The 18805-nt window shown below is 41.8% G+C and overlaps 1 protein-coding gene across 1 annotated transcript in view; it reads left to right on the forward strand.

The window, feature by feature from the left end:
* abcg5 (ATP-binding cassette, sub-family G (WHITE), member 5) overlaps positions 1–18288 on the forward strand; it is a 30308-nt gene extending 12020 nt beyond the window's left edge. Inside the window, exons 9-13 of the mRNA XM_052012943.1 lie at positions 4418–4623; positions 5457–5595; positions 7294–7479; positions 9552–9670; positions 16992–18288. Coding sequence (XP_051868903.1) covers positions 4418–4623; positions 5457–5595; positions 7294–7479; positions 9552–9670; positions 16992–17185 — 844 coding nt within the window. The 3' untranslated portion in view covers positions 17186–18288. The remainder of the gene's footprint in view (positions 1–4417; positions 4624–5456; positions 5596–7293; positions 7480–9551; positions 9671–16991) is intronic.
* The last annotated feature ends 517 nt before the right edge of the window (positions 18289–18805 follow it).

The raw sequence follows: 18805 nt of genomic DNA on the forward strand, positions 1-18805 counted from the left end.
CATTAGCAGCTTCACAACAAATGAAAGGGCCCATATCTGCAAGCAGCAAACCAAGACACCATTCAGGTATAGGTTGATAAGTGGCAAGTAACATTTGTACAATTAAGCTGCCAGGCAATGAGCATGTTCAACAAGAGGGAGACTAATTATGTACCTTTGACAATTAATGACATTACCATCAGCAGGTCCCTTACCATCAATGTGCTGGAGTTCACCATTGACCAGAAACTCAGCTGGACTGCCACATAAATACTGTGGCTACAATGGTTAGGACAAAGGCTGGATATCCTGCATCCTCTGACTCATTACATGACACCAAGATGCTTTTCCATCATGAACAAGCACAAATCAGGAGTATGATGGAGTACTCCACTTGCTTCGATCAGTGCAGCTCCAGCAACGCTCAAGAAACTTGACATGGTCTAGGACAAAGCAGCTCACTCGATTGGTATGCCAATCACCACTCTAAACATTCATTTCCGATTCATGCCTTTTCATCAAAACAGTCACTGAGAAAAAAGATGTGGCTGTTGAAGCAATACAGAGTTAAAAGAGACAAATAGATATGCTGTCATTAGGCATAACAGAATTTCTTAAGGTAGGCATTCTTAATGCAAGTTCAAAATTTATTTCAGATTTATAATGATTGAAGTATTTTCCTTCTGAGCTTGCAGATATTTCACTTGAATTAATTTTCAAAGGACAACATAGCTAGAATGTAACCATCAAGAGTGCAGATAGATGTGGTAAATAGTCAAGACATAGTTTGCAGCACACTGCAAGACAGCACAAATTTTTGAGACCTGCTCAAGTGAGCACTTCAGGGCTCCTCAAGGAAGTTTCATGCCTAGGTAATGTAACCTTAGCAAGCCAATTGTCTGCCTATCACTTTTCTTGTGGCAGCATGACTATCAGTGTCTGCATGCTGCATATGTATGTGTGGGTTGTGTTAGAGTCACCAGCTATGTTCTCAGTGGACAGCCCTTGTTGCTCAGAGCCACATTTTTTTGCTGTTATTGCTGAAATACTGCAGGCACTGCAAACTGGTGCTTAATGAACACGTCGTGACTGGTGCTGGGCATTACATTGCATGATGTCCCACCTATGGGTAGCAGCTGGATGTTGGGATAGTGGAGTCTCTAAGTTTTGCTGTATGGCACCTTGCACCCTGGGAAAACTCGCACCTTGCACCCTGGGAAAACTGCAAACCCATGTGCTCAGCTTTAGCCCGGAAAAAAGTTAGCACCACATTTGGAATCTCTCTCAATGCAACCTATGGCCTCCACTGAGGTTGAAATCGTGGTTGCGTGTGTTTTTAGGTTTCAGTGTGAGCCACTCTGGTGAAGGAAAGACATCTGAAGCATTGGTTATTGCTAAAGATTCAGGTAGGAGAGTATTTTCCTCAGTAACCTGCCTTTGAAAACCATTCTTTCAGAATCCGGATTATTATCACTGACATATGTCATGAAATTTGTTGTTTTGAGGCACCAGTACTGTGCAAGACATAAAAATTACTATAAGTTACAAAAATAAATAAATAGTGCAAAAGAGAAATAACAAGATAGTGTTCATGGAGCATTCAGAAATCTGATGGCAGAGGGAAAGAAACTGTTCCTGAAACGTTGTGTGTGGGTCTTCAGGCTCCTGTACCTTCTCCCCAATGGTAGTAACGTGAAGAGGACATGTCCCGGATGATGAGGGTCCTTAGTGATGGATGGCACCTTCTTGAGGCACCGCCTCTTGAAGATGTCCTTCATGGAAGAGTTGTGCCTGTGATGGACCTGGCTGAGCCTACAACCTTCTGCAGCCTCTTTTGATCCTCTGCATTAGAGCCTCCATACCAGGCGGTGATGCAACCAGTCAGAATGCTCTCCACTGTAAATCTGTATAAATCTTTCTCTTCTAGCAGCTTGACCCGCTCTTTGCAGAACTAAAGATTTTTTTTGCAATCTCTGTTCTTTGTTAAATTTAAGAAGAACCATAGAACCATACAGCACAAAACAGGCCCTTCGGCCCACCACGTTGCGCTGTCCATCAAACCACCCTCACACTACCAAACCCCTTTCTCCCGCATATCCCCCCATCCCACATTCCTCCATATGCCTATCCAACAAGCTCTTGAACCTGTCCAATGTATCTGCCTCCACCACCACCCCAGGCAGTGCATCCCATGCACCAACCACCCTCTGGGTGAAAAACCTCCCCCTGACATCTCCCCTGAACCTCCCACCCAAAACCTTAAAGCCATGCCCTCTCGTCTTGAGCATTGATGCCCTGGGAAAGAGGCGCTGACTGTCTACTCTATCTATTCCTCTCAATATTTTATATACCTCTATCATGTCTCCTCTCATCCTCCTCCTTTCCAGTGAATAAAGCCCTAGCACCTTAAGCCTCTCCTCATATTCAATACTCTCTAATCCAGGCAGCATCCTGGTAAATCTCCTCTGTACCCTCTCCAACGCCTCCACATCCTTCCTATAATGAGGCGACCAGAGCTGAACACAGTACTCTAAGTGTGGCCTAACCAGAGTTTTGTAAAGCTGCATCATCACCTCGCGGCTCTTAAACTCAATCCCGTGATTTATGAAAGCTAACATCCCATTGGCCTTCTTAACTGCTCTTTCCACCTGTGAGGCAACTTTCAATGAACTGTGAATATGAACCCCCAGATCCCTCTGCTCCTCCACACTGCCAAGTACCTTGCCATTTACCCAGTACTCTGCCCTGGAGTTTGTCCTTCCAAAGTGTACCACCTCACACTTCTCCGGATTGAACTCCATCTACCACTTGTCAGCCCAGCTCTGCATCCTATCAATATCCCTCTGTAAGTTCCGGCAGCCCTCCGCACTATCCACAACACCGCCGATCTTAGTGTCGTCCGCAAACTTACTAACCCAGCCCTCCACCCCCTCATCTAAGTCATCTATAAATATCACAAAAAGTAGAGGTCCCAGAACCGATCCCTGCGGGACACCACTAGTCACTGCCTTCCAATCCAAGGGCACTCCTTCCACCACAACCCTCTGCTTTCTACATGCAAGCCAATTCCTAATCCACACAGCCAAGCTTCCCTGGATCCCTTGGCCTCTGACCTTCTGAAGAAGCCTACCATGAGGAACCTTATCAAACGCCTTACTAAAATCCATGTAAACCACATCCACTGCACTGCCCTCATCAATCTTCCTGGTCACCTCCTCAAAGAACTCTATCAGGCTTGTGAGGCAAGATCTTCCCTTCACAAAGACATGCTGGCTGTCCCTAATTAGTCCATGATTCTCAAGGTGTTCATAAATCCTATCCCTTAGAATCCTTTCTAACAGCTTACCCACCACAGACGTGAGACTCACCGGTCTATAATTCCCTGGCCTATCCCTATTACCTTTTTTGATCAAGGGGACAACATTCGCAACCCTCCAATCCTCCGGCACCATCCCCGTGGACAACGAGGACTCAAAGATCCTTACCAGCGGTTCAACAATCTCCTCCCTAGCCTCTCGAAGCAGCCTGGGGAAAATACCGTCAGGCCCCGGAGATTTATCTGTCTTAATATTATTTAACAACTTCAACACATCCTCTCTCTTGATATCTACAACCTCGAGAACATTACCCCTACCAGCACTCCCTTCCGCGTCATCAAGACCCCTCTCCCTGGTGAATACCGAAGAGAAGTACTCATTGAGAACTTCTCCCACTTCTGCCGCCTCCAGGCAAATTCTCCCACCTTTGTCCTTAATCAGACCTACCTTTACCCTAGCCATCCTCCTACCCTTCACGTACTTGAAAAAGGCCTTGGGATTTTCCTTAACCCTACTAGCCAATGCCTTTTCATGTCCCCTTCTAGCTCTCCTCAGCCCTTTCTTAAGTTCCTTCCTCGCTACCCTATATTCCTCACGGGCCCTGTCTGAACCTTGCTGCTTATACCTCATGTATGCTATCTTCTTCTCCCTAACAAGTCATTCCACCTCTCTCGTCACCCATGGTTCCTTCACCTTGCCATTCCTTCTCTGCTTCACCGGGACATATTTATCCCTAACATCCTGCATAAGATCCCTGAACATCGACCACATCTCCATCGTACATTTTCCTTCAAAAAGGACATCCCAATTTACACTCCCAAGTTCTCTCCTTATAGCCTCATAGTTCGCCCTTCCTCAATTAAAAATCCTCTTGTCCTCTCTGCACCTGTCCCTGTCCATGACAATTTTAAAGGTTATGGAGCAATGGTCACTGTCCCCTAAATGCTCACCCACCAATAGATCCTTCACCTGTCCTGGTTCATTTCCTAAAACTAGATCTAACATGGCATTCCCTCTAGTCGGCCTGTCAACATACTGCATCAGGAATCCCTCCTGGACACATTTAACAAATTCCGTCCCATCTAAAGAAAGGATTTATTACTTCTCATTTTCTATTACAGGCGAATTGTAAGGAATTTATCAAGAAACAAGACTGGGATATTAATGCGACTGTCCCAAAATCTGCTGTATGGCTTGTTTGTTGTGTTTTTCCTGATGAAGCTGAATAGTGATCCATCAAAAGGTGCAGTGCAAGACCGAGTTGGAATCATCTACCAAAGCGTAGGTGCCTCACCCTATACTGGAATGCTGAATGCTGTTGCTTTATGTACGTCACTGATCATGTTTTGGTTCATAGATTTGTAAGAAGTCTGTTAGGTTAAATGGCACGATAAAAATAAATTTTGCCTTCAGAATATTTACTGTGACAAACTTCAGGTTGAGCATCAGCGTTTCAGTATTTAGAAGCAAGTCAGTACAAAGCCAGTTTTACATAATAAAAGTTAAATTCTGCAGGTACTGGAAATCTGAAATAAAGACAGATGATGCTGGAAATACTCAGTAATCAATGACCTTTCACCAAAACCAATGGTCCAACCTGAAATGTTCACTCTTTGTTCTAGATAATAGATCTTTATTAGTCACATGTACATCGAAACACACAGTGAAATGCATCCTTTGTGTAGGGTGTTCTGGGGGCAGCCCACAAGTGTCGCCACACTTCCGGCGTCAACACAGCATGCCCATAACTTCTTAACCCGTACGTCTTTTGAATGTGGGAGGAAACCGGAGCACCCGGAGGAAACCCACGCAGACACGGTGAGAACGTACAAACTCCTTAAAGAAAGTGGCCGGAATTGAACCCGGGTCGCTGGCGCTGTAATAGCGTTATGCTAACCGCTACTTTCCAGCCAGCTTAATTTGTACATAACATTTTAAGTAGAAATAACTCTTTGAATTTGTTGACACCTTGTGCTCTGAAAAACAGTCCTGTTTACACTGAGGAGATTTCAGAACACTGGCAACAGTATAGAAACTGCTCATGTTCAGGCTGTGAGGTTTTTTCAATGGTCTGGCATGTTACATTAGTCAAAATTTTATGATTTAGTATTTACAGGTATCAACATGTTTTGTTTCTTCTCATATATTTTTTGAAAAAAGACCCTTCATTACGTTCAATCGGTGACCAGGAAAGTTCAGATGGTATTTATCAGAAATGGTTGATGTTGATGGCCTACATCATTCACATCCTTCCCTTCAGCATCATCAGTGTGGCTATTTACAGCATTTTTGTTTACTGGTAAGAATCGTTTCACCTATCAGAGAAACATTTTAACAATGTGCGTTCTGTGACAGTCTGGAAGAATGATCTGAAACAAAAATAGTGGTTTTTAAGCTGATTAACTAAATATTAGATTTTAATTCTGAAAGAGATGATTAGTAGTTTAACTCTTTTTTATTACACTTAACTTCCAAAATTCTTCTGTGTAATTCATTGGGAATGCAGATATACAAAAAAGGTGGAGCAAGCAGTCAAACATTGTGGGATTATGTTAACAGAACGTTCTTGGATTTATAAAAGGATTCTGAATGTGTTACTTTACCTATCTGTTTTCTCGGCACACAAAACAATTAACAGTGGATGAACCTTTATGATGGCAAGGTAGTTGGGTGAAGGATGTACTACAAACTTCAAATTTGAAATAATTAAATCATCCTAATGTAATTAGTTGACCATTGGTGAGGAAGCAAAACTACCTCATGGTAATCTGAGCAGTAGAGGTACTACTTTAAAAAAAATGCAGAAAAACCCCATTAAATACTATAAACAAAAATAGTACTTCAACTCAGGCACATAGTGAATTATGGGAGAAGATTGTCTTTCGTTTCTGAGTGTTAGTGACTTTAAGGATTTTCTCTGGTTTATTTTCTCAGTTTGTTAGAAATCACTCCTTGAAGGTAAGGATTTCCATTTCCACCAAAATATTGATTGGAGGAAATTTCCACAAAATGTTATGGTAATTTTGACTTTCGACAGCAGCATAAAGTGGGAAATGTCAAATTGGTTGCCATTGAAGTCAATAGAAATTTAAAAAAAGAAAAATAAATCTTCAATTTACACAGGACCTGTTTAAAGGCAACTAAGTACATCTAGATGATTGCCCCTCCAAGTGTAGAGTCCCCTCAGTATTCACTGAATTTGGCAACAAAGATCTTTATGCTCAAGTCCCCAGGGAAGGAGTTTCATCTACAGATTTCTGACTCAAAGGCAAAATTGCTACTAATGGAGGTATAGCCAACAATCTGGTCAAAATGGAAATCAGAAGAGACATTTAATAGATGGCTGAATCACAGTCAAAATTACCTGGAATAACTTCTGGAAATTCCTTCCTCAATGCTTTATTTTGTTTTTAGCAAACACAGGATCTAGTCATAATTAGAACACTGTTTGGATGGGGGCCCACCCAGGAATACCAGGTGCTGAAGGCTTTATCTGGAATGAACATGGGTGCCATCAGCTTACTCTGTTTTGGAATTACGTATTATGTTGCATTACCTAAAATGCCCCTTAGAATAGACATTGATTTTGATTTAGAACACTGGGGTATGATGTTCACTGTGGGCACTACATGTGGTTTGGATACTGTGTGAGGTATAGCGTTGGTTTTAAAATTGCCTTTTTCCTAGGGATACATATCGCCAAAAGCAAAATTTTCTGTGAACCAACACATTTATTTTAAAAATATTGCTTTAAAAAATTCCATGTTAATAAAGGTGCAATTTCATTAGCATGGTTCAAAATGGAGTTTCATAAAATTTAGCATTTGCCTTATTTAAAACACTCTTTTACTATAGGAAAGAACTATTTTCCTATACTTAATTTCCTATACAGATATATTAGCTAAACAACAGAGGTTTTGGTGATTTTATTTGTGCAAATGTTAGCAGTAAGAGAGGAATGTTGCTCTTATTTTATTTGGATCACTTTGTTTTTCAGGACCTTGGGAATGTATCCATTGTGGGAGCGGTTTGGATGTTTCTTTGCTGCACTCATAGTGCCACATCTAGTTGGTGAACTTCTGACGCTGATTCTACTTGGTGTTGTTCAGAATCCAAATATAGTTAATAGTGCAGTAGCTTTAATTAATGTAGCAGGAATTCTGGTGGGATCAGGTTTCCTAAGGTGAGAAGCTTTGGAAATACATTATGACTCCTGCAGCTTTGCTTCCAAAAAAATATGCTGTTACATTATGACTTAGAGTTTTAGACTATAAAACACTCAAGATACGATTTCCAACAAATAGAATCCCAAGTGAGAACTGCCTTGATTATTACAAAATTGAATCGTTATCTTTGGGATAAATTAATTGGGAACATATTAAAAGTGAATTTAATGCCCTCCACACATTGGGAATGGGGCAGTAACATGTCAATCACAGCATGGCCTTTGGCATTTTGTCAGAGCATTCAAGAGATGCACAAGCACATGCCTGTTTCAGGCTTTCAATACAGGCGGCCCCCGTGTTATGGAGGTGTGTTCCTAGAAAATGGTCCATATTGCAATTTTCTATAACGTGAAGCTGTGCCATCTGCACATATATCAAGTAAAGCAAGTTGAGAAAGAAAGAAATTGTGTTTATTTACTTTGCTTCACATAAAATCCAGGAGATCAAATTTTATTCCATATCTCAAATTTTACAGGATTTGTGAATTCTGTAAGGGTGAATTTCTGTTACCCAAACGGCCATAACGCGAGGGTCCACCTGTGGGCAGTATGCCAGCTGTAGCACACATTTTGGTACCAATGGGCATTGAATGGATTAATCAAAAAAGACATGATATTTTAATAAAAATTGTTCTTATTCAAATTTCTGACATATTTTGTCAGCTCACCTGACAACTGTGACTCAGTTGGTAGCTCTTTCACATCGGAATTACAAGGTTGTGGGTTCAAGGCCCGATCCAAAGATGTGAGGACACAAATTTAGATAGTCCTGTCCAGTGAGTATCGAAGGAGCGCTGCATTGTTGGAGATGCTGTCTTTTGGATGGGTGTGTACCTGAGGCCCCATCTGCTCTCTGAGGTACAAGGATCCTATAGACCTATTCTGAAGAACAGAGCGGTATTCTACCAGTGTACTAGCCAATTCTGATCACTTAATCCATATTGCCAAAAACAGGTTTTCCTTGTGAGTACACACTGCTACTTTGAGCAAGTGGTTACCACTTTCCCAACATTGCAGTAATGACTGTACTTTAAACTCCACTTCAAATGTACTTCATTAGTTGTAAAGTCCTTTGGAATGTCCTATTTAGTGCTAAATAAATTCAAATCTATATGATGTATAGTTTAACGGTTAGTGTAACGCTATTACAGTGCCAGCGATCAGTGTTCAATTCCTGCCGCTGTCTGTAAGGAGTTTGTATGTTCTCCCCGTGACTATGTGGGTTTTCCTCTGGGTGCTCCGGTTTCCTCCCACATTCCAAAGACTATGGGTTAGTAGGTTAACATAGATGTAATTGGGCGGCACGGGCTCGTTGGGCTGGAATGGGCCTGTTACCGTGCTGAATAAATAAAGTTTTAATACATTAAATCATTATTCAGTGATGGAAGTGAAAGAAAACTTGAGCACCATGGTTCAACACATGATTTTCATGCTTTCAGACTTAGTAAAAGTCTGAGTTTTCTAATCTATTTTAAATAATACCTGGCTGTGATTATATGGACTGCTCTACAAATGGTGTAATGGGTGACTTTGCAATGCAATGAGTAAGTAACAGTTCTGATTATTGTCCTGGTCTTAATTAGGGCAACAATTAGAGTAATGCTAGAAACTCTTAATGATAGCCAGGAAGAAATCCTCCAACCATGTTTTGCTTCCTCATGACTGTGACTCTTCTTAAAATGTACTTAATTTGTTTTGAAGTGCTTTTAAGTGAGGATATGAATGGTGTTATTTCATTGCAACTTTGTTCATTCTTTCTCATCTAGTACCCTTGCTAGAGAATGTATTGGATGGAATTGGATAGTTTTGGCTATGATGGTCTCACAATCTAATCATTTCCTGGCAATGAGTGTCTATGTTCACACATGAACCATGGCCACTTGATGGCTAGCACTTTGAGAATCATGTGTTACATACTGCAGGAGGGGTGGATGAAAACTGAAGCTGTGTTTCAGCAAACTATTGTTCATAGTATATTGCTGCAAGACAATATGACCTAATGCTGGCTTGCTTTGATTCCATGATCTTAGGAGTGCAGAAGAAATGCCCAAACTATTTCGCTGGCTGAGTTACCTCACATTTCAGAAATATGGAGTGGAAGTCCTGATGGTTAATGAATTTTATGGTTTAAATTTTACATGTGGGAATGGTGAGTGTTTACTTCGATAAGTTGTAATGAGATACTTAATTGGGGAAAGGTGAATTATGAGGCTATAAGGCGAGAAGTTGGGAGTGTAAATTGGGATGACATTTTTGAAGGGAAATGTACTATGGAGATGTGGTCAATGCTCAGGGATCTTTTGCAGGATGTTAGGGATAAATTTGTCCCGGTGAGGCAGAGAAGGAATGGCAGGGTGAAGGAACCCTGGGTGACGAGAGGAGTGGAACAACTAGTTAGGAAAGAGGCAGCGTACATAAGGTGTAAGCAGCAAGGATCAGACAGGGCTTGTGAGGAATATAGAGTAGCAAGGAGGGAAATTAAGAAAGGGCTGAGGAGAGCGAGAAGGGGACATGAAAAGGCTTTGGCGAGTAGGCTTAAGGAGAATCCCAAGGCTTTTTTCTCGTACATGAAGAACAGAAGGATGGCTAGAGTAAAGGTATGTCCGATTAAAGACAAAGGTGGGAAGATGTGCCTGGAAGCTGTGGAGTAGGTGAGGTTCTCAATGAATACTTCTCTTCAGTATTCACCAAGGAGAGGGGTCTTGATGACGCTGAGGACATTGTTGGTAAGGGTAATGTTCTAGAGCATGTAGATATCAAGAGAGAGGATGTGTTGGAGTTGTTAGAAAATATTAGGACAGATAGTCCCCGGGGCCTGACAGAATATTCCCCAGGCTGCTTCATGAGGCAAGGGAGGAGATTGTTGACCGTTGGCTAGGATCTTTGAGTCCTTGTGTCTGCAAGGATGGTACTGGAGGATTGGAGGGTGGCGAATGTTGTCCCCTTATTCAAAAAGGTAGTAGGGATAGTCCAGGGAATTACAGACCAGTGAGCCTTACGTCTGTGGTAGGTAAGCTGTTAGAAGGGATTCTAAGAGATAGGATCTATGAGCATTTAGAGAATCATGGACTGATTAGGGACAGCCAGCATGGCTTTGTGAAGGGAAGATCTTGCCTCACAAGCCTGATAGGGTTCTTTGAGGAGGTGACCAGGAAGATTAATGAGGGTAGTGCAGTGGATATGGTCTACATGGATTTTAGTAAGGCATTTGATAAGGTTCTGCATGGTAGGCTTTTTCAGAAGGTCAGAGGCCAAGGGATCCAGGGAAGCTTGGCTGTGTGGATTAGGAATTGGCTTGCATGTAGAAAGCAGAGGGTTGTGGTGGAAGGAGTGCATTAGGATTGGAGGGCTATGACTAGTGGTGTCCCACAGGGATCGATTCTGGGACCTCTACTTCTTGTGATATTTATTAATGACTTAGATGAGGGGGTGGAAGGGTGGGTTAGCAAGTTTGCAGATGACACAAAGATTGGTGTTGTGGATAGTGTGGAGGGATGTCTAAGCTTACAGAGGGTTATTGATAGGATGCAGAGCTGGGCTGACAAGTGGCAGATGGAGTTCAATCCGGAGAAGTGTGAGGTAGTACACTTTGGTAGGACAAACTCCAAGGTGGAGTACAAGGTAAATGGCAGGATTCTGGACAGTGTAGAGGAGCAGAGGGATCTGGGGGTTCATATCCACAGATCACTGAAAGTCGCTTCGCAGGTAGATAGGCTAGTTATGAAAGCTAACATCCCATAAGCTTTCTTAAATCGTGGGATCGAGTTTAAGAGCCCTGAAGTAATGATGCAGCTTTACAAAACTCTGGTTAGGCCACACTTAGAGTACTGTGTCCAGTTCTGGTCGCCTCATTATAAGAAGGATATGGAGGCGTTGGAAAGGGTGCAGAGGAGATTTACCAGGATGCTGCCTGGATTAGAGAGTATGGATTATGAGGAGAGACTAAAGGAGCTTGGGCTTTACTCATTGGAGAGAAGGAAGATGAGGGGAGACATGATAGAGGTATACAAGATATTAAGAGGAATAGATAGAGTGGACAGCCAGCGCCTCTTTCCCAGGGCACCAATGCTCAAACAAGAGGACATGGCTTTAAGGTAATGTGTGGGAAGTTCAAGGGAGATGGCAGAGGGAGGTTTTTCACCCAGAGAGTGGTTGGCGCATGGAATGCGCTGCCTGGGGTGGTGGTGGAGGCTGATACATTGGACAAGTTTAAGAGATTGTTAGATAAGTATATGGAGGAATTTAAAATAGAGGGATATGTGAGAGGAAGGGGTTAGATAGTCTTAGGTGTGGTTTGAAGGTTGGCACAACATGGTGGGCTGAAGGGCCTGTATTGTGCTGAATTGTTCTATGGTTCTATGGAGATAAAAATGAGACAAGTTTTTCACTTGATTAGTAGCTAAGTTACTTGAACATTCAAGATTATGATAAAGATTTCATAAATTTCACATTGTTGCATATGAAAAACAAATTTCATAAATGTTTAATAGTTAATAAAAAAACAATGGTAGTATTAATCAACTGTCTTACCAGTTAAGTATGGAGTTTAATTAAACACATCTTACAAATACTACAAGTAAAAGACTTTAAATATAATTATGATTGATAACATTAAGAGATTCCTTTTTTTGTTACTTTCACCCAAAAGATACTGTTTTGGTAGCTTTAAAATTATTGAAATTAGTGCCAACCGTGCACATGAAATTCTCACCAGATTTGTCCAAATGATTTGTACTTAAATAGAAATTCAATACAAGACTTGAGTGACTTCAAATATTCTTTGCAGCGTGACATGGTCTAAGTGAATCAGTGTACCAGGGATTTGAGGCATTTTGATGATGGAAAAGTTTGAGGTTTCATCTTCTGGTCCTTATATACTTTATTTACTGATTTAATTCTAAACTGCATCAATAATTTCAAATCGAAACCCCACCCAACCCATCTTCTGAACTCAGCTTTGTATAAAAACACAGAACAGTACAGCACAGGAGCAGGCCCTGCGGCCCACTATGTTGTGCTGAACCAATTAGATTAGCAATAAAATGTCCAACTAAACTAATCCCTTCTACCTACACAATGTCCATATCCTACCATTTCCCTCACATTCATCTGCCTGTCTAAGAGCTTCTTGAACGCCTCTATCGTATTTGCCTCCACCACCACCCCAGGCAGCACATTCCAGGCACCCACCATTCTGTTTAAAAAAAACTTGCCCTGCACATCTCCTTTGAACTTTCCCTCTCTCACCTTAAATGCATGCCCTCTGGTATTAGGCACTTCAACCCTGGGGAAAGATACTGGCTGTCTACTCTATCTCTGCCTCTCTCAATCTTATAAACCTCTATCAGGTCTCCCCTCAGCCTCCACTGCTCCAGAGAAAACAACCCAAGTGTGTCCAACCTATCCTCATGGCACATACCGTCTTAGTCATGCTGACTGTACCTAATTAGCCCATGGTTTTCCAAATGCTCATAAATCCTAGCTCTAAGTATCCTCTCTAGTAACTTCCCTACCACTGATGACTCACCGGTCTATAGTTACCAGGATTATATGTTTCCCTTCTCGAATAATGGAACGACATTAGCTACTCGCCAGTCCTCCGGGACCTCACCTGTGGCTAAAGAAAACACAAAGATATTGGTCAAGGCCCCAGCAATCTCATCTCTTGCCTCTCTCAATAACCTGGGGTATATCCCATCAGACCCTGAGGACTTATCCAAATGCTCTTTAAGAGACCTGACACTACTTCCTCCTTTATCTTGAAATGTCCTGGTATATTAGCATGATCCACACTGATCTCCCTATCCTCCAAGTCCTTCTCCTTGGTAAATACTGATGCAAAGTACTCATTAAGGACCTTACCCACCTCCTCCACTTCCAAGCACATGTTCCCTCCTTTATCCTCGAGTGGTCCTACCCTCTCCCTAGTTATCCTCTTGCTCTTGACATATGTATAGAATCCCTTGGGATTCTCTTTAATCCTACTTGCCAAGGACTTTTCATGGCCCCTCGTAGCTTTTCTAATTTCCATCTTGAGTTCCTTTCTGGCTTCTGTATAATCCTCAAGTGCTCTGTTTGATCCTAGCTTCCTAAGCTTTACATAATTTTCCTTTTTCTTCTTGACTAAATTCACCACTTTTCTCGACTTCCAAGGTTCTCTTACCCTGCCATTTTTGTCCGTCCTTCTTACTGGAACATCCCTGTCCTGTACTCTGTGCAGTTGGTCTTTAAACACCCCCCACATGTCAGATATGGACTTGCCCAAAACAGCTGTTCTCAACTAATTCTCCCTAGTTCCTGCCTAATGCTCCCGTACTTTGCCCTGCTCCAATTTAATAGTCTCCCACAAGGTCCATCCTTATCTATTGCTATCTTAAAACTTAAGGAGTTGTGGTCACTGTTCCCTAAATGTTCTCCCACTGAAAGGTCGGTCACCTGGCCAGGCTCGTTACCCAACACCAGGTCCAATACGACCCCTCCTCTCGTTGGACTATCTACATATTGATTTAAGAAACCCTCCTGGATGCACCTAATAAATCCTGCCCCATCTAAACCTCTTACACTAAGGAGGTCCCAGTTTATATTAGGGAAGTTGAAGTCCCCCGTGACAACAACCTTGTTTGATACCTTTCCCTAATCTGCCTGCATATTTGTTCCTCAATGTCCCAGTGGCTATTGGGGAGTGGGGGGGGGGGGGGGTATGGAAGTGGGGGGGGGGGGGGTGGTTCTGTGGTATAACTCCATCAGAGTGATTGCACCTTTCTTATTTTTGAGTTTTACCATATGGACTCAGTGGACAAGCCCTCCATTATGTCTCCTCTGAGTGCAACTGTGATATTGTCCCTGATTAATTGTGCAATTCCCCCCCACAATCTTTTCTAAAACATCGAAACCCTGGAATATGAAGCACCCATCCCTGTCCCTCCCTGTCTCTGTTATGGCCAGTTCCATGTACTGATCTATGCTCTAGCTTCATTACCCTTACCCATAATACATTCAAATATACACATTTCAAACTGTCCGTCCCATCGTGTCTCTTACTTTGCTCCTACCTGTTTTTACCAGCCCTGACATCTACCTTCCACTCAATCCTTCCACTTTCTGACCCAGTGCTCTGGTTCCCATCCCTCTACCAAACTAGTTTAAAAACCCTCCTGAGTAGCACTAGCAAGCCTCCCAGCCAGGATATTGGTTCCCCTCCAGTTAAGGTGCAACCCATCCTTCTTGTACAGGTCACCCCTGCCCCTAAAGAGGTTCCAATGATCCAAGAACCTGAAACCCTGTCCCCTGCATCAGTATCTCAACCAGTCATTCATCTGTTCTATTATCCTACTCCTGCCCTGACTAGCAGGTGGCACTGGGAGTAATCTGGAGATTACTGCCTTTGAGCTTCTGCTCTTCAGCCTCTTTCCTAACTCCCTATACTCACTGTGCAGGACCTCTTCCCCTTTTCTACCTATGTCATTGGTGCCAATGTGCATCACAACCTCTGGCTGCTCACCCTCCCCCTTGTGAATATTCTGCAGCCGCTCTGAGACATCCTCGAACCTAGCACCTGGAGGCAACACACCTTCCTGGTGTCTCTTTTGCAGCCACAGCATCTCCTGTCTGTGCCTCTAACTATCAAGTCTCCTATCACTATTGCCCTGCCTGACTTTACCCTTCCCTGCTGAGCCAGCCACAGTGCCACTGACCTGGCTGCTGCTGCTGCTGTGCCCTGATAGGTCTTCTGTCCCAGCAGTATCCAAAGGGGTATAGTTATTGCTGAGGGGTCTGCCCACAGGGAGCCCTGCACTAACTGCTTACTCCCCTTGCTTCTCCTGGTGGTCACCCATCTATCTGAAGCCTGTACCCTGGGTGTGACCACCTTGGTAAGAGCCTCATCTATGAGGTTTTCAGCTTCCCAGATGGTCCTGAGTACATCCAACTCCAGCTCCGCTTCCTTGACCTGGTCAGTCAGGAGCTGCAGCTGGGTGCACTTCCTGCAGATGTAGTCATCAGGGAGACTGTGAGGTTCCCTGATATCCCACATCTTACAGGAGGAGCATTCCACTGCCTACATTGAATCAAGGACTGAGGATTTACAGACAACAAAATAAAGACCACTCTGCTTAACCCTAGCTTCTTTTTACTGGCTGCTGCTGATTAGCTAATCAGCCAATTATTACTAGCAGTATGCAAGTGTCCCTCTTTAAGGGTCCTGCTCACTGAAAATGAACGCCAAGCACAGAGACTCATCGCTTTTGCAAAGTCCTGCCTCTCATTCCAAGTCCCGGCTCCTGCTCACTGAAAATGAACCTTGTATGTATCTCGCTTACTTCAGTATTTGCATATTCTTTTATTTTCTAATGTCCTGTTTATCTCATTTTCTAGTGTAAAGATTATCTTAGTTATCTAGCAACCTTCCACTTCTTTCTCCTTATGAGTTCGGAGTTGATTCCAATGACACAAACCAATGGTGGCATGAACGTACATTCCTCTTTGCCTTTTAATACCCAAACATATTATATCTGCCTTTCCTTCTTCATTTCTGAATTAGAGCCAACCTAAAACAACAGTTTGTCTCTACTCTTCATAGATATTGGCTGATCTGAATTGTGTTTCACTGTATTGTTCCAAATTTTCAGCATTTGTAGTTTTCTCATTTAACTCGTTTTCAAATGTTAGCAAAGAACCAACATCTTTTTGCAGAGGTGAAAATTACAGTCCATTCGATGAACTGAAGAATGTTTTGCAGTTGAGGGTTCTGGAGTGCTGTTTTGAATATAAATGACCACATTATTGAGCAGTTGCCATATTACGCCATGATGCATCTAGATAGGATCCTTTCTATGGTGCATTGATAAAAGTTGGTGAGTGTCAAGGGGGATATGCCAAACTTCTTTAGCCTCCTGAGGAAGTAGAGGAGCTGGTGAGCTTTCTTTGCCATGGCATCTACGTGGTTGGACCAGGACAGGCTATTGGTGATGTTCACTCCTGGGAACTTGAAGCTCTCAACCTCAGCACTGTTGATGTAGACAGGAGCATGTGCACCTCCCACTTCCTTACGTCAATGACCAACTCTTTTGCTCACATTGAGGGAAAGGTTGTTGTCATGATGGGGATAAATCTTTAATCATAAATATAAATATTAGAAATAAGTGTCATATTTCTAATATCCATTCATTAGCATCAAATAAGGCTATTTAGTGATCTTGGTCTTTGCTAACGTAAATACATATAATTGAAATAATGGAAGGGCATTTCCAGGAAATACTGTTAAACCCTGGATTTTGTATCTACCAAACTACAGCAATTCATGTCTTACCTTTGGAGCAAAATAGATGGAGCGTACTGTTTCATGAACAAAGTTATTATAGAAAATTTAAAACTGCATGCAAAGCAATTGTTCACACAAATTTCAATTCTAATGTATAACATTATGAGACTCTAAAGAATGCAGCTAATTGTTTGGTATTTGTACTCCGCAGGTGCACAGTCATCTCCTAACACCACAAGTGCTTCTTGCTGGTTTACCCAAGGGATTCAGTATCTTGATGTTATATACCCAGGGGCACCTCACAGATTTGTGTTTGATTTTCTAATGCTGTACGCTTTCTTGCCTGCTCTAGTTATCCTTGGCATTATTAGTTTTAAGATTCGAGATTCAGTAACGCAATGGTAATGAGAACAATGATATGGGACTTGAAATGTATACACTCCTCAAAGGATGTGAGGAAATAGGTTCAAATTTAAAGTTTTCTTTCCATGTGATCAATTCCTCCTTCTTTACTCCTTACCTGCTGGATATGGTTCCCTCCCACACTTTATCTGTATTACAAGTTTACATTTTAACGCAGCTGGCACCATAGCCTAGGCAAAGTTAATCCACTTCTCAATCATGCATTGGCTGGCAGGATAAAGAAAAAGCAAGAATCCTGACTGATACCTTTCCTTCTCCTGAGAGTAATTATTGCTATCTTTTTGCCACTTCAGGTAAGATCTGGTAACTCAGATATTGGATATTCTTGTCCCATGTGGATTAGCTGTTTAATGGGCAAACTTTCCTAACTATGAGAAGGAGAAAGAAGAGCACATAGGTTTAACAATTTATTTGAACTTGATCCACAGACATGAAACTGGGACCATAAGTCATTTTAAATAAAAAGCAATCAGTGAACTTTGATAAGAGTTTACAAAAATAAACTTTGAACGTTTATTTAGGCAGCCAAAGATGATAGTGCACTGGCCACGGAGAGATTGTATGCTACAAGTAGACTGGGTAGAGAGACATTTACAGCATAAAATATTAAGTTAAAGTGGATAGTGGTTGTGCTAGATATTTCCATTCCTACCCATATATTTCAAAACATGCCTGATTTATCAGCTAAGATTAAAATGTTTTAGGCAATTTGTATCAAGAAACCCATTTTCAAACATGAAAAACAAAGACCTGCTGAATGTTTCCACCATTTCTAAATGTTTTGTGGCTCATGACAGTGGATGGCACTTTGATATCACAGAAATAAAGGTACTATTTGCACATACTTTTTAACAAAGATTTGTCATATTGCTTTCAATCTAAATCTTTATGTTGTATGCTGATTTTTAATTATTGGTACCATATTCACTGAATAAGTTGTTTTGAAAATAAGTTTCTGAACAAAGCAAAGCTAAACCTGATTTTCATTTTGTTCCAATTATGTAGTAATGAGTTATTAAGAAATTATAAATTTGTAAAAATAGGAAATAAATCTCCATTATCATAAAAAATATTTTGGCACATTTTGTTACAAATTTAGCTAAATGTTTTGATGTTCATGGTTACAATCTTCCAGTAGTTTGGTTTGATAATTAATGGCAAATAGTTGCAGTGAAATGTCTTTTGTCATGATAGTGCTCAGAATAGAATACATGTTTTGGGAGTCTGGCATTGGGCATGCAAATTATGCCCATCAGTGCTATGTTAGTGTATTTAAAGGCTAGATGCTAGGAATGCCTGGCAGAGGATGCTGATACTGCTTTGCTATCCTGCCAGTGGATTTGGAGGATTTTGCAGAGATAGCGTTGGTGGTACCTCTTCAGTACTACAAAATGTCTGCTGTAGGTAGACTATGCCTCAGAAGTATAAAGGTGGTGGAAATCACTGCCCAATAGACAATGAGTTTTGAGCCAGGTATGATACATTGTGCTGGCACAATGAAAGCAATGGTGAATTAATTCACTGATATCAGCCTCTGAGAGGTGACTACCTACATATGTAAACAGGTCCACGTTTTCCAGAATCTATAAACATTTATTCCCA

This window comes from Pristis pectinata, chromosome 3 (assembly GCF_009764475.1).
Source record: "Pristis pectinata isolate sPriPec2 chromosome 3, sPriPec2.1.pri, whole genome shotgun sequence".
In the NCBI taxonomy this organism is placed as follows: domain Eukaryota; kingdom Metazoa; phylum Chordata; class Chondrichthyes; order Rhinopristiformes; family Pristidae; genus Pristis; species Pristis pectinata.